This window comes from Myotis myotis, unplaced genomic scaffold (genome assembly GCF_014108235.1).
Source record: "Myotis myotis isolate mMyoMyo1 unplaced genomic scaffold, mMyoMyo1.p scaffold_m19_p_61, whole genome shotgun sequence".
Taxonomy (NCBI): domain Eukaryota; kingdom Metazoa; phylum Chordata; class Mammalia; order Chiroptera; family Vespertilionidae; genus Myotis; species Myotis myotis.
This window is the reverse complement of record NW_023416370.1, coordinates 358,425-372,294: the sequence shown is the minus strand read 5'-3', so window position 1 is coordinate 372,294 and position 13,870 is coordinate 358,425. Positions and strand designations below refer to the sequence as shown.

General features: G+C 67.6%; 2 protein-coding genes across 6 annotated transcripts; both read left to right on the top strand.

Moving 5' to 3' along the window:
• Positions 1 to 2,532: 2,532 nt before the first annotated feature.
• SYT8 (synaptotagmin 8) lies at positions 2,533 to 6,815 on the top strand. The gene is given in 14 exon segments (XM_036315835.1): positions 2,533 to 3,249; positions 3,251 to 3,347; positions 3,350 to 3,385; positions 3,388 to 3,420; positions 3,423 to 3,545; positions 3,647 to 3,813; positions 4,202 to 4,300; positions 4,404 to 4,571; positions 4,658 to 4,867; positions 4,906 to 5,011; positions 5,101 to 5,167; positions 5,169 to 5,232; positions 5,328 to 5,889; positions 6,681 to 6,815. Coding segments are annotated over 13 exon segments (1,500 nt in total). The 5' UTR covers positions 2,533 to 3,153; the 3' UTR covers positions 5,562 to 5,889; positions 6,681 to 6,815.
• TNNI2 (troponin I2, fast skeletal type) lies at positions 5,140 to 9,296 on the top strand. 5 transcript variants are annotated; one of them, XM_036315834.1, is made up of 9 exons: positions 6,865 to 7,006; positions 7,451 to 7,477; positions 7,576 to 7,605; positions 7,769 to 7,775; positions 8,207 to 8,248; positions 8,340 to 8,468; positions 8,585 to 8,674; positions 8,775 to 8,951; positions 9,071 to 9,296. In XM_036315834.1, the coding sequence occupies exons 3-9, from the start codon at positions 7,598 to 7,600 to the stop codon at positions 9,164 to 9,166; spliced, it is 549 nt and encodes a 182-aa protein (XP_036171727.1). In that variant the 5' UTR covers positions 6,865 to 7,006; positions 7,451 to 7,477; positions 7,576 to 7,597; the 3' UTR covers positions 9,167 to 9,296. The 5 variants fall into 5 exon arrangements, with proteins under 5 accessions (XP_036171726.1, XP_036171725.1, XP_036171723.1 ...); XM_036315833.1 differs by lacking the exons at positions 6,865 to 7,006; positions 7,451 to 7,477 and adding an exon at positions 5,140 to 5,232; XM_036315832.1 differs by lacking the exons at positions 6,865 to 7,006; positions 7,451 to 7,477 and adding an exon at positions 6,745 to 6,850.
• Positions 9,297 to 13,870: the final 4,574 nt, after the last annotated feature.

Sequence of the window (13,870 nt, the reverse complement as noted above, 5' to 3'; positions counted from 1 at the left end):
GGCTGGCAGCCTGCAGCGCCCCGGCCCGGTGAGACAGTAGCCAGCCCTCGTCTGGCCACCAGCCCGAAATGGCTGCTGAGAGACACCCTGGCCCGGGAGGTGCCCGGTGCTGGGCCCGGGGAGGGACCTTACCCAGAGTGACTGGACCAGAGAAACTGGCCAGAGCCCGAGGTGGAGCTGGGTCCAGCGACGCCCCCTGGAGACCCGGCCAGCCCAGCCAGGGGCGGAGGCTTCTGTGCGAAAGGCCTCGGGAGGCTTCTCTGGGCTCCAGGAGCCTGGGCACCAGGAGGCCCTGCAAGTGGCCCGGGGAGGGTGCCGCCCACAGCCCTGCCCGCTCACCCAGGCGGCCTCAGCAAGCAGTGCCCGGAGCCCACCTGCTGGCACCAGGCTCTGTGTGCGGGGTTCTAGTGGCACCAGAAAGCCATTGTCCTTCCAACACTGACGTCCTCCTGGCTCAGGACCCCCTCCGTCGCCCCTCAGCAAGTCCCATGGGAGGACGGGAGGTGCCCAGCCCCGGGGACCCCTGGAGGTGGGGTGGGCCCAGATGCCTGGTCCTGGGGCTCAGGTGTTGCCCTCCTCCCAAGGGAGTTCTGGCTCCTGAGGGCCAGCAGCTCTGGCCTGAGGTGGGGCTCCCCAAAGCCCGGCCTCCACACCCTCTCACCCACCAAGACTCTTATCACTGGAGGCGGAGAGCAAGGGCTCCAGCCGCAGCCTCTGAGCGCTGCCTGTGGTGCCCGGGTTTGGGGCAGCCTGGAGGCTGGGCGGGCCAGAGTCAGGTGCCAGGTGAGAGCTCACTACCCCTGGGGGGCTGCCACTCCGACATTCGGGGGAACCCCGCTCTTCCCAAGGAAGGCCCGCAGGAACACACTCCTATCAGAGCAGAGAGTCCCAGCTGGACAGTTAGCGTGGCTTTGACAGGTATGATCCAGGCTGACTGGGGCGTCCATGGGAGGGCACCCCACAGCCCTTTGCCGGGCGCCCAGGAGAGGACCCGGGGAGGAATCCAGCACCAATGTCAGGGCAGGCCCAAGCGCAGAGGTGACCAGAGGGGGCTTCCTGCAGGAGGGGGAGCTCATGCAGCCCTTGAGGGTCCCTTGGGGTGGGGGTGGGGGGTCGGCACGGGGCAGCAGGAGCCGACGGGCCTGCGTGCGGACACCCCGCCAGGGTCCGGGAGGAGAGAGCAGGGCGCTGTCTGCGGGGGCTTCAGGGAGTCTCCAGAGGCGGCTGGAAGGAGACCGGAGAGGAGATGCCAGCCTCCCTCTCCGGGAAAGCCGGGGGAGCCCCTAGCGAGGGTTCCCCAGCCAGGCCACCGAGATCGTGGCCGGAGGCCTCCTTGCCTCCCAGAAGGGAGGATCCCCCCCACCCCACCCCGAGGCAGCCCAGCATGGAGGGCTGAGGAAGGGGCGACCCCAGTAGACCTCACCGGGCCTGTGAGGGTCGCCTCCGGCCGGGGCACCTGCACGCTTTCCCCCAGAGGAGCCCCAGGACCAGAGGCAGGACCTTGGCTGCAAGCCGGGCCCAAGGAGCAGACGGCGCCACCTGGTGGCCCTGGTCCCGCCTGAACCTTTACCACCAGGCGGACCCTGCGGTCCTAAGGGACCCTGCTGCTCCCCAGGCCTCCCGGCGCCTCTGGGCTTGTGACCAGGATCCCGAGGGCCCCATGATCTTCTCGGGCCAGCTCCCAGGCATCTCCTGTGGTCCTGAGGGGGTAGCCTTCAGCAGGAATCAGCTCAGGAACCCTCTGGGCCAGCAGCACCAGATCCTGTGCTGTGCTTGCCCCGCCCCTGCCCTAACCTCGGTGAGGACGCCCTCAAGACAGGGCAGGGGAGAGGCACGCACATGCACACACACACGTGCATGCATGACCCCCCCACACACACACGCATGCATGTGTGCACACACAGTGTGCTGACCACTGATGCCGAATTCTCCGCCGTAAAAACCTGGAAGGCAGCTATTTTGACTCCAGAATCCACATGGGATCTGACAGTTTATAAAGGAAAGACTGAAACTCCACAGGGGAGCTGGTGCCTCTGCCTGTGGCCTCCACCGGGCGGCTCCAGGGACCCCAGGGACCCTCCGGCTCTCGGGCCGCCCCAGGCCCACAGGGGCCACCGGGCACTCTGCCTTGGGGAGGGGGTGTGTGTGTGGAAAACATGGAGCCTCTTGTTCAAAGATGGTTAGAATTTCAAGGCAGGCATCGCACTGAGCCCCCTCCATGTCCCTTCTTTGTGCTGTGACCACCGGGACCAGCCCTGAGGGTGACAGAGCCAGGCCCGGGAGGCAGGACACTGGGCCTGGGCACTTCCCCTCTCAGCGTCCAGGGCTTGGGTTGGCTCTGGGAGTGGGGCTGCCTCTGCCCAGCCCATCGGGGACCGAGGCATTGATGAGCGTATGTGGGGGTCTTCGCAGGAGCACGTGGGCCCCTGTCGGTCCCTCAGCAAGCTCAGCGCCAGGCTGGTGGGGCTGCAGCAGGAGGGGATCTGGCCCACAGGCCTGGTTATTTCTGGAGGGGGTGGCAAGAGGGGTGCCAGGCTCTTGTGGGCAAAAAGGGGGAGAGCCCCAGGTTGGAGGAAGGGTGCCTCTTTGCTGCCAGGGCTTCCCAGAGGAGAGGGGCCTAGGGTCACGGCACACACTACCGGGGCAAAGGGCCCCCAGCTGGAATGCTGGGTGGGAGGAGCCAGCCTGGCCAGGTGCGCTCCCTCCCCAGGCCCTAGGCAGGTGGCTGCGCTGGCCCGCCCTCCTTCCTACCCCCTCGCCTAAGGGAGGCAGATAGGCAGGTCTGGGCGGGCGAGCTGCTGAGTCAGTTTGCGAGGAATGTTCGGGCCGCTCCCAGACACACCCTGAGCCTGCCGGCCCCACCACACCCTCCCAGGTGCCTTGGCCCCGCGCCCGCCGTGCCAGGAACGCACCTTCAGCCCAAGCTTGCTCAGACCAGCTCCCACCGGCAGCAGCCCCACTGCTCCCCCTCCTGCTCCCCCCATGACCCCATTGAGCCCCCTTCACCATGCTCTCGGGTGACCCAGGGCCGGTTCACGTGTGTGAATAAGCTCCTCCTGTGTAACATGCAGACTGGGGAAATGGGGGGGATAAGGGGGTCCCCAGGCAACAACCCCTTGGGATCGAGGGGTTCCTGCAGGAGGAGGGTCTGCGATGAGAGGGGGCTGTAGGGAGGCCCGGGGAGGCCCCGCCTGCTCGGCTAGGGCTGGGGGCGGGGGAGGTGGCCAGGAGGCCAGGCCTGTGGCAGCTAAGCCAGTGCTTTGGCCAAAGCCCAGAGCCTCCCTCCCCTTGGCTCCACTCAACCGTCCCCCCCGGTCACCCCGGGCTGCCTCCTTGCCCAGGCACACCAGGCTGGCTGCTGGCAGATGGGGCGGTGGGCAGGGGCCGAGGGGCCATTCCCACAGGTGACCCGGCCGCCCTGGCATCTCCTCCAAGCCAGCAGGGTGTGGAGATGGGGCAGCCCCCAGGTCCCCACAGTGCCCCGGCCCCCATGGGCACCACGGCTGAATCCGGGCTCATTCCGGACCTCGTTGCCAGGATTCCCTGTGAGTTGTGGGACCCGGGAGGGACCTGGGGCTGGCCGGGCTGGGTGGGGGGCAGTGCTGTCCACAGGGGCATTTCAGGCCCATCTCTGTGCCCACCCCAGGGCCCCGATGGGCACTGGTGGCCATCGCTGTCGCTGCCGCCATCCTCACTTCTTCCTGCCTCCTCTGTGTTGTCTGCTGCTACTGTCGCCGAGCCCACAGGAGGAAGCCCCGAGACAAAGAGGCCATGGGCCTGGGCAGTGTCCAGGGCGCCAACACCACCCACCTGGTGAGGAGCGGGCACCAGCGCTCCCATGCCCAGCACCCGGCTGGGTCAGCCCCAGACCACAGCTGAAGGTCTAGGCTCAGGGCGGTCAGGACGAGCTCAGCCCCCAGCAGTGGATCTGCCCAGGACAGGAGGCCAGAGGGCCTTCCTGGCAGGGGAGGCGGGGAGCAGAGGCAAGGGGGAGGCCAGGGCCCAGGGCCCAAGGACTGGGAGTGCCACCCCCAGAGTGGGCCCTGCACCAGTGGGGCCACAGCATGTTCTGGGGAGGCAGTGGTGCCAGCAATGGGCTGGGGCAGGACCACAGTTCTGGCTGGTCAGTTGAGCTGAGGGTGAGCCCTTCTGGTCCCAGGGTGGGCAGTTAGGGTTCTGATGGGGGCTTGGTCCACGCCAGGTGCAACCGGAGGTGGACGATGTGGAGTCCAGCCCGGGGGGAGCCCAGCAGTGGGGGCGCCTGCAGCTCTCCCTGGAGTACGACTTTGGAAGCCAGGAGGTGAGGGCCCCGCATGGCAGGCCCAGAGGATCTGTGGGCTCGGAGAGGGGCCCGGTGTGGGGCTGACCAGGGGGACCCTGGCTGAGTCACCCTTGGCTCCCAGATCCGGGTGGGCCTCAAGCAGGCAGTGGACCTGAGGGCCAGGGGCCTGGGGGGCACAGCGGACCCCTACGCCCGCATCAGCCTGTCCATCCAGGCCGGGCACACACACGAGACCAAGGTGCACCGCGGCTCGCTCTGCCCCATGTTCGACGAGACCTGCTGCTTCCGCGTGAGCCTGGGCCGAGCGGGTGAGCGGGCGGGCGGGTGGGGCCGGGGCCGGGGCGGCAGGGGCGCGGCTCACACCCCCGCCTGCAGGTGCTGCTGGCGGAGCTGCCCCAGACCACCCTGTGGGTGCAGGTGCTGGACTTCAAGCGCTTCTCCAGGCACGAGCCGCTGGGCGAGCTCCACCTGCCGCTGGGCACCGTGGATCTGCAGCACCTCCTGGAACTCTGGTGCCAGCTGGGCCCCCGGGCACCGCCGAGGTAAGGGTGCTGACTGCCTGGCATTGGCCCAGGCCTGCCTGAGGTGCCAGCAGGGAGACCGAGCCCCTGTCGTACCCGCAGGCTGAGCAGACGGGGGAGCTGTGCTTCTCGCTGCAGTACGTGCCCGGCTCGGGCCGGCTGACGGTGGTCGTGCTGGAGGCCCGGGGCCTGAGCCTGGAGCTGGCAGGTGAGAGCCCCCCTCCTCGTCCCCTCAGGGGGAGCACAGGGCTCGGTGGTCAGACCCGCGACCCCCGTGACCCCTTTCCCTCTGCCCAGAGCCCTACGTGAAGGTCCAGCTCATGCTGAACCGGAGGAAGTGGAAGATGAGCAGGGCGTCTGCCCGGAGGGCACGGCCGCCCCTGCTTCAACGAGGCTCTCACCTTCCTCGTGCCCTTCAGCCAGATCCAGGTAGGCTGCCTGGAGGAGGGGGCAGGTCCTCCCTGGGGGCCAAACTGACCGCTGTCTTTCTCCCCTCCACCGCACCTCTGCCTATCTCTGCCCAGAGTGTGGACCTGGTGCTGGCCATCTGGGCCCGGGGCCCGCGGCTTCGGGCCGAGCCCATGGGTAAGGTGGCGCTGGGAGCCCGGGCCTCCGGCCAGCCCCTGCAGCACTGGGCGGACATGTTGGCCCATGCCCGGCGGCCCATCGCCCAGTGGCACCGCCTGCGGCCCGCCGGGGAGGTGGACCAGGCCCTGGGCCTGCAGCCCCACCGGCGCCTGCCCTTGCCTGGCTCCTGACAGCACCCTGTGCCGTGAGCCCCCGCACTGAGCTGTGGGCCTGTCCAGGTCCCGCAGGTCCTGCTGCGATGAACGTCTCCCCGCCCCCACCACCGTGTGTCCTGCCTGTGCCCTCGGGGACAGTGTAGGGTGGGGACACCTGCCAAGGGCCAGGAGGAGAAGGTCCCCTCTCCAGACTCATCCAGGCCCTGGGGCTTCTGCCTGAAGGCAGAAGGGGCGTGAGGGGCATGAGGGGGGTGAAGGGGCGTGAGGGGGTCCCTCCACGCCCAAGGAGGACAACCCTGGAGCGAGGAGCCCTCCTGTCTGGGGTTGCAGCGTTAGAGACAGTGTGAGTGAGGGGAGGTGGGCTGGAGGTGGCACCACAGGACGTGGTGGGCAATCGGGAGGCATTTGGGGGGCGCTGCGGGAAGGAAGAGACCCAACCCCAGGGCCCCGCAAGGCTCCTCTGGCCCCCAAACCTTGGGGCGGCGGCTGCAGGGCCGCCCTGAGCGAGCAGCAGGGGGCAGTAGAAGCCTTCGGAAGCCTCGCGGGTCTCTGGGGGCTCAGCCTGGCGGGAAAGAATGCAGCTCTAATCCCCCACATCTGGGGCTTCAGCTCTGCCTGACCCTCCCCACGCCCCGAGCTGGGGCCGCACCCCCAGCTCTGAGGCAGCCAAGTCATGGTCCTCGGATGCCTGAGCTGGGTGGGGGCTGCCTGGGCCCCAGCCCGCGGGTCGGAGCGTTCCAGGCAGGGGCCCACCACCCCTTCTGGAAGGGAGTGTTCTGAGTTGTGTGGGAACAGCCCTGGGTGGGGCGTTCCTGCATGGCTGCACGTCCAGGGCGCCCCCGTGCCTGCTCCGGGCGGGAAGGCGGGTTCATGTCCCCGCCTGAGACCCCTGGTGCTGCTGCAGGACCAGAGGCCTGTTTGGGGTCCAGGCCCGGCTTCGGAGCCGGGTTGGAGAAAGGGGGGCCCGGACAGCTTGTGGCAGCGATGCCCCTGGGCTGAAAGGGGAGCCGGGAGCTGCAGGAGAGGCGGTGGGGGGGCCAGGGGAACACTGTGCCTTGGATCCTGATGTAGGACCCAGGGGGGCCTGAGTCCAGGGGCCCCTCAGTTGACCCTTGAGCCGTGCTCCCCCCACAGACCAGCCAGGCCACGCACAGCTGCCTGCAGGCTCCTTGCAAGAACCAGGAGCTTCTCGAACTCGTCACTGATCCCTAAATAGAGCAACCCAACCTCGGCACCCCCCCCTCCCAAGACTTCTTGGACTGGATGGCAGCATGTGGCTGGGCCGGGCCAGGCGGTCTGGGCAGGTGGGGAGGGCCCTGTGCCCCCATTGGTCTGAGGAGGGCTCCATGTCCTTTCTGAGCAGGGGCCCAGCCTGGGGGAGGACATTTATACCCCTCCCGGGCCCACCAGCCCAGGCGACACTGCCAGCCGACCTCGCTCCCCACGCAGCCCGACGCTAGGTGAGGCCGCGGGCGGCTGGGGCCGAGCACAGGCACCGCTCGGGACAGCCCCTGGGACAGCCCTGGGTGGGGGCCCGGGTGCTGGGGACCCCCAGCAGCAGCCCTCTCCGGGGGGCTTCCTTGGAGCTGGGAGTGAGATGGAGATCCAGCGGGAGGTGGGCGAGGTCGGGGCGGGGGGCCTGGACGGGCCTCGAGGACCAGGCCTCGTTTCTGGGACACAGGAAGGGGCTTTAAGTGTCAGGGACCCCGGGCTGAACTGGGGAGCAGCCTCCCGCAGGCACTTGGGCCCAAAGCCGAAGGAGCAGAGCTAAAGATAGCGGAGCACCTGCCCTGGCCCGCCCGCCCCCCGCCCCCCCCCCCCCCCCCGTCCCCCCGCGGGGACAGCTGCACACCCGCACGCCAGGGACTTTTCTGGAACACTTTCTCCTCTGACTCCTCTCCCAGGGAATTCCAAGACGACTCCCCCAGGAGGTTGGAGTTGGAGGTGGGGCACCAGGGGGCTGGGTGAAGGTGAGGTGCTGCTCCCCTTTGGGTCCGAGGCCCTGATACCCCATCTTTCTCTCCCACAGGCTCTAAGCCCAGGACTTCAAGATGGGGGAGTAAGTGAAGTCCCCAGTCCCAATGCCCCTGCCACCCCCTCCTCCCGCCCCCAGGCAGGGGTCTCTGCCCGCCCTGGCCACGCTGTTCCATCCCCCCTACCCCATCACAGGTCCCTAACCTCTCTCTTCTCTCCCCCCCACCCCGCCCGCCCTCCTGGGACAGTGATGAGGTGAGTATCTCTCGAGGGTGAGACATGGAGGGATGGGAGCCCCCGCCCCAATTGGGATAGGTCAGAGGTCAGAGTTTCAAGGCCAGGAAGACAGTCCCCCCACCCCCACTCCCCGCAGACAGTGACACACAGAGGAAGTGGCTGCCGTTGCCTCACGGGGCAGGGGAAGTGGGCCTGCGGCCTGGTCACCCTGGAAATGGCTGCTTCTCTCAAATGACTACACCCCACGCCCGGCCCTGCAGGCGCCCCCGCCCCCTGCCCCTGAGGCCCAGCCTGGTCTCCACACCCCGATGGACTACCTGGGCGGCATTGGGAGCCCCCAGGCCCAGCTGTCCCCTGAGCAGGACCCCTGGCCGGGCAGCCAGTGGGGAGGGATGTGGATGGGTGTGGGGGCCCAGCCCTGACTCTCTCCCCTCTCCCCTGCCTTGCAGAAGCGCAACAGGGCCATGACGGCCCGCAGACAGCACCTCAAGGTAGGTGCCACCCCGGGGAGGGCCGCGGGGGTCCGCACCAGCCGGGCAGCCGCTCGCAGCCCCTCACTGGCCCTCCCCCTCGCCCCACCAGAGCGTCATGCTGCAGATCGCGGCCACGGAGCTGGAGAAGGAGGAGAGCCGCAAGGAGACAGAGAAGCAGAACTACCTGTCGGAGCACTGCCCCCCGCTGCACATGCCCAGCTCCATGGCCGAGCTGCAGGTACCCACTGCCCGCCTCGGTTTCCCCACAGATCAAGAAGGCAAGCGTGGGGGGCAGGGCGGGGCCCGGCGTCAGGATGGCCACCCACCCACCCCCACCCACCCCGCCCGCTGCAGGAGCTCTGCAAGCAGCTGCACGCCAAGGTGGATGCGGCCGAGGAGGAGAAGTATGACATGGAGGTGAAGGTGCAGAAGAGCAGCAAGGAGGTGAGCGGGTGCAGGGCGAGGGGCGAGGGGCGCCGGGGGGTGGCGGGCGCAGCGGGAGGCCTGGCCCTGCGGCTCCTACCCGGCCCTCGCTCCCCTGCAGCTGGAGGACATGAACCAGAAGCTCTTCGACCTCAGAGGCAAGTTCAAGAGGCCGCCGCTGAGGAGGGTGCGCATGTCGGCCGACGCCATGCTGAAGGCGCTGCTGGGCTCCAAGCACAAGGTGTGCATGGACCTGCGGGCCAACCTGAAGCAGGTCAAGAAGGAGGACACGGAGAAGGTAGGCTTCCCGTCCCTGCGGGGCCCACCCCGCCCTGTCCCGGGAGCCCATTCCCAGCGGGGAAACTGAGGCCGAGCCACAGAGCGGGCGGCCTGAGTCCTCTCTGGCCCCACCCCCAGGAGCGGGACCTGCGCGACGTCGGGGACTGGAGGAAGAACATCGAGGAGAAGTCCGGCATGGAGGGCCGGAAGAAGATGTTCGAGTCCGAGTCCTAGGCTCCCCGCTGCACCCCGCCTCGCACTGGCGGGCGCCCCGGCTCCGGGCAGAGCGGCAGAGGATGGGCCCACGGAGCCGCTGGGAGGGCGGGCCCATCGCAGCTGTCAATAAAGGCCTCCAACCCTGTGACTGGTCTCCGTGGCCTTGTTGCAACCTCACCGCCCACAGGCCGCCCGAGCCTCTGGGTGCTGCGCCCTGGAAAGGCCCAGCAGCTGGCAGGGAGGGTGCCCTCGGCCGTGTGCCAGGGGAGCCCGGGGTGAGGGCATGGGGGAGCCATCAGGGGCTTCGGGAATTTCCGGCCAGACCCGGAAGGCCCGGAGAGTGGACTCCGCTGGGCGGCCTACACCCAGGGCTGGTGCTGTGCTCATGGCCCGTTCCCAGGGCTCCCGGCTGGCTCTGGGCGATGCTGACCCCCAGCGCTGGGGCCGGTGGCTGGTGCATGTCTGAGCAGTTCTCACGGTGAGATCCGTGGTCGGGGTGCACAGCCATCACAAGGGGGCCCGTCCGCCCAGAGACCGTCTCAATCGTCACCACAAGTCCGGGCCGGGGGCCACTCCCCGTTCCTCCCAGGCTGCCCCTCCTCAGACCCACAGCCTCCCCCGGGGACACCGTGGGGCAGCCCTGGGTCCGATGGCCCCCAGATGGCTTATGCCAGGGGTTTCAGGCTCAGAGGGGCCGGGAGCCCAGCTCCCCCCAGAGACAAAGGACAGGCCAACCTGGCCCCACGCCGGCCCAGCAGGAGGGCTCGGGGCCCCTCTTGCTCAGCCCCAGGCCCTGGCCCACCTCCTACATCAAGGGACTGTCCGTGACGGCCGGATGAGGGCTGTCAGGGCAAGGCCATGGCTGTCAGCCTCCCCTGTGATAGATGGGGCGACAGCCGCCCGCCAAGGTCCCTCCGCTCAGATCTCCGGGGGAGCCCGGGGGGCCCAGCCGGCCGTGATGGAGGGGCTGTCGGCCGCCCTTGCCCTCCGGAGGTCCCAGCGATTGATCTGCCCGGGGCCGGAGATGGGGAGGCTGCTGCCTCCAGCCTTGGCCGCCTCTGGGACAGGAGACTGACGTCAGCGGCGCCCGACGGCCTTCACCATGCTGCGCTCCCGCCGCAGGGCCCGGGCTCCGTCCGCTGTGTCCTCTGAGTAGCTCCCACAGGCCCTGCCACCAGGTGACCTTGGGGCTCCGGCCGGCTTATCACCCCTGGGCCCGGCCTGCGGCCTGCTGCCAGGCCTCGGGGGACAGCCCTTGCCCTCTCCTGGGGCCGGGAAGCACGGATGATGGCCATGTCCCTGCACAGTGGGTGCAGCCAGGCCTCGAGGTGCGGGAGCCCTCCAGGGAGCAGGGCACATGTCAGGGCTGAGGGGCACTTGGGGCTCATCCTGCAAGGAGGCCAGGGCGGGCAGGGCAGACTCTGAATTCAAGGAGCGGGTATTGGTGGCCGGAGGGCCCAGCGAGGGAAGCGGGTGCAGGAGTCTGGGTGGGAGGCTGGGGCCCGAGTGTCCGGGTGCCTGGAAGCAAACAAGTGAGCAAAACAATGAAAGTAAGAAAAACAAGTGTGGGAGCCCGGCCGGCGCGGCTCAGGGGCTGAGCGTCGACCTAGGAACCAGGAGGTCCCGGTTCGATTCCCGTCCGGGCACAGGCCCGGGTTGTGGGCTCGATCCCCTGCGGGGGGCGTGCAGGAGGCAGCCGATCAAAGCCTCTCAGTCATCACTGATGTTTCTATCTCTCCCCCTCGCCCTTCCTCTCTGAAATCAATACAAACATTAAAATAAATAAAGAAAACCAACCCGTGAGAGCAGGTGACAAGGACACGGGGGAGGAGATAGAACTGCTCCGTGCGAAAGGGGCTGACGGGCACACCTGTGGGCTCAGGTGGTGGGAGACTCTCGATTTAGCAAACAGAACAGCAACCTGCCCCACTCTGCTTCCTCTGGACCCAGCACCGGCTCTGTGGGGGCCCCGTGACCGACACCCCATGGCCTCTCTGCCACCCTGCTGTCCGGATCCCTCCTCCCTGACCCCCACTCACTCCTCCTCGTGGCATCCCGATGGGCTGCCGGGCCTCAGTTTCCCCTACGATAACATGGGTGTGGAGATAGCTCACCTGCCTCAGGGGACAGACAGGCGAGGAGGGACCGCTGGCACCTCCTGGGCGTGAGCGCGCTCATCCCTGCCTCATGGGCACGCCATGCCCACCATAGCCGAGGCCTGGAGTGTCGCCTGGGCTCTCCTGCAGCCCGTCCGCCCCACCTTCAGGTCCCACCACCGTCACCTCCTCCAGGAAGCCTCCCACCATGTCCATTAGCCCCGAGGGCTTGGAGTGTCTGGGCCTCCATCATCATCTATGGAGCGGACGGGGCCCCAGGCGCCGCACACACCGGACCTCCCAGATGAGTTTTCCCTCTCGCTGGGCTGCTTGCTGCCCCTAGGAGACCCGGCCCCTTGACAACCACACCCCAGCCCCCTGCCTCTCCCCTCCCTGTCTCTGCCCCCATCTCCTAACCACCAAGGTCCTTCCTCCTGCCATCGCCCTGGACACTGCCCAGGCCCAGACGCCGCTGAGGAGGCAGAAGCAGGGATGGATGTTTGCCCGAGGTGAGGCCGTGAGGCTGAGTCCCGATGGCACCGGGTCTAGGCCTGGCCCCTGGGCCTCTGCCACCCTCAGGCCTCAGCCCTCTGCCCTGCCCGCTGGACACAGAGGACCAGCCGGGACGCTGGCTCCTTGGGGAGGAGGACCCGGGGTCCCAGAAAGGCCGCAGAGCCCCCTCCCCACTGCACGGGCCTGATGGCTGCTGGAGGGAGACCGGAGCTGCAGGCAGAGGGTTTTGTCACAGCAGCTGGTCCGCCTTCCCTGGCTGACGCGACCCCGTACCAGGGTCCCGAGTCCCCATCCAAAAGCACCACAGGTCCTGCTGCCTCCCGGGGGCTGCCTGCCCACAGGGTGCACTCCAGCCTGGCCTGGCCAGAGCCGCTCCCTGGGCCTGAGGACTGGGCTTGGTCTCACTCCCCTGTGTCTGGCTTGAACATTTTTTAAAATTTATTTTTGTAAATCCTCACCCCAGGACAGAGAGAGAGAGAGGAGAAAGAGGGCTGAGAGGGAAACATCAATGGGCTCCCTCCTGTGTGTGTCCTGCCTGGGGATCAAGCCTCTGTGTTTGGGTGCAGGATGACGCCCCATGTGGCCAGGCTGACGTTGCTAATAGTGGGTGAACCCCCAGCGCCACTGCCTTCCCCACCCTGGGCCTCGGTCCTGCCCCTTTGGCCTCGAGGCTCCTCCACGTCCCATCCAGTGGACTCCTCAGGCCCACGGCGGCCAGGGCTTGACAAGATGGCCCAGGGCTCCCCTCTTCCTGGCTCATGGGCCCAGGGGTCAGCCCTGGTCTTGGGGGGGACGTCCCTGCCATGGCACAGCTGCCGGGCTCGGATTTCGGAGCCCCTCGTCTGGCCATTCCCCACAGAGGAGGACTGCAAAGGGTGGACACAGGCTCCGCTGGTCTCCTCAATCCTGCTTGTGCCTCCGAGGGACCCCCACGGCCCAGCGCCTGGGACACTATCTGTCCACCTGGTCAGTCTGGGCTCCTGGAGCAGAGGGTGAGGGCAGGGGAGTAGAGGGGACCATGGAGGAGCCACAGGGAGACCTGCAGGGCTAAGACAAGCTGGCATGCAGAGCGTGGGGCGCAGTGTGCAGGTCAAGGGTGCCAGCGATGGCCCAGCCTGGGGAGGAGGTGGGCCTGGCTCTGTGCACACACCCAGAAGATGTCTCTTTCGTATATATACACACACACTAATAAAAGGGGAATAAGCTAATTAGACCAGGAGACCTTCCGGACGTCCTTCTGGGCAAAGCCAAGGTGCCGGGGCCGAGGCAGAGGCGGTTAGGGGTGATCAGGCCAGGAGAGGAGGGCAGTTGGGGGTGAGCAGGCCTGCAGGGGGGCCAGTTGGTGGCAAGCAGGCTGGTGTGGGGGGGCAGTTGGGGGCGAGAAGTCCAGCAGGCAGGGTGGTTAGGGGTGATCAGGTAGGCAGGTGAGCGGTTAGGAGCCAGTGGTCCCAGATGTCCCAGATTGGAGAGGGTGCAGGCCGGGCTGAGGGACACCCCCCCCCCACCCTGCACGAATTTCGTGCACTGGGCCACTAGTATATACATATTGATTTCAGAGAGGAAGGGAGAGGGAGAGAGAGATAGAAACATCAATGATGAGAGAGAATCATGGACCGGCGGCCTCCTGCACGCCCCACACTAGGGATCAAGCCTGCAACACAGGCATATGGCCCGACCAGGAATCGAACCATGACCTCCTGGTTCATAGGTTGACACTCAGCCACTGAGCTCCGCCACTGGACCCACCCAGATTTCACTGGGTGGTAAGACGCTGCGTGTGGTGGCTCAGGGACCGGAACTGCGCCCGCCCTGGCGCTGGGGACAGTCAGGATGCACACAGGCCCTTCGAGGCCACGGCTGCCCGGGAAGGGGGTGCTGGAAGTGCGTGGGGGCTCCTGGGCAACCCTGGGACTCTGGAGCACACAAGGGTACCCCAGCCCCGCACCCCTCCCCCACCTTCCTGGGCTTGTCCCCCAGGCCCCACGACTTGCTTCACGCTTCCTGGTGGCTTGTGTGTCCCTCCCGTTGCAGCAACAGACTGAAAACAACACCCAACCCCAGCCAAACCTCAACCTGCAGTGAAGGGGGAAGTGAAACCCGGGGGGGGCGGGGG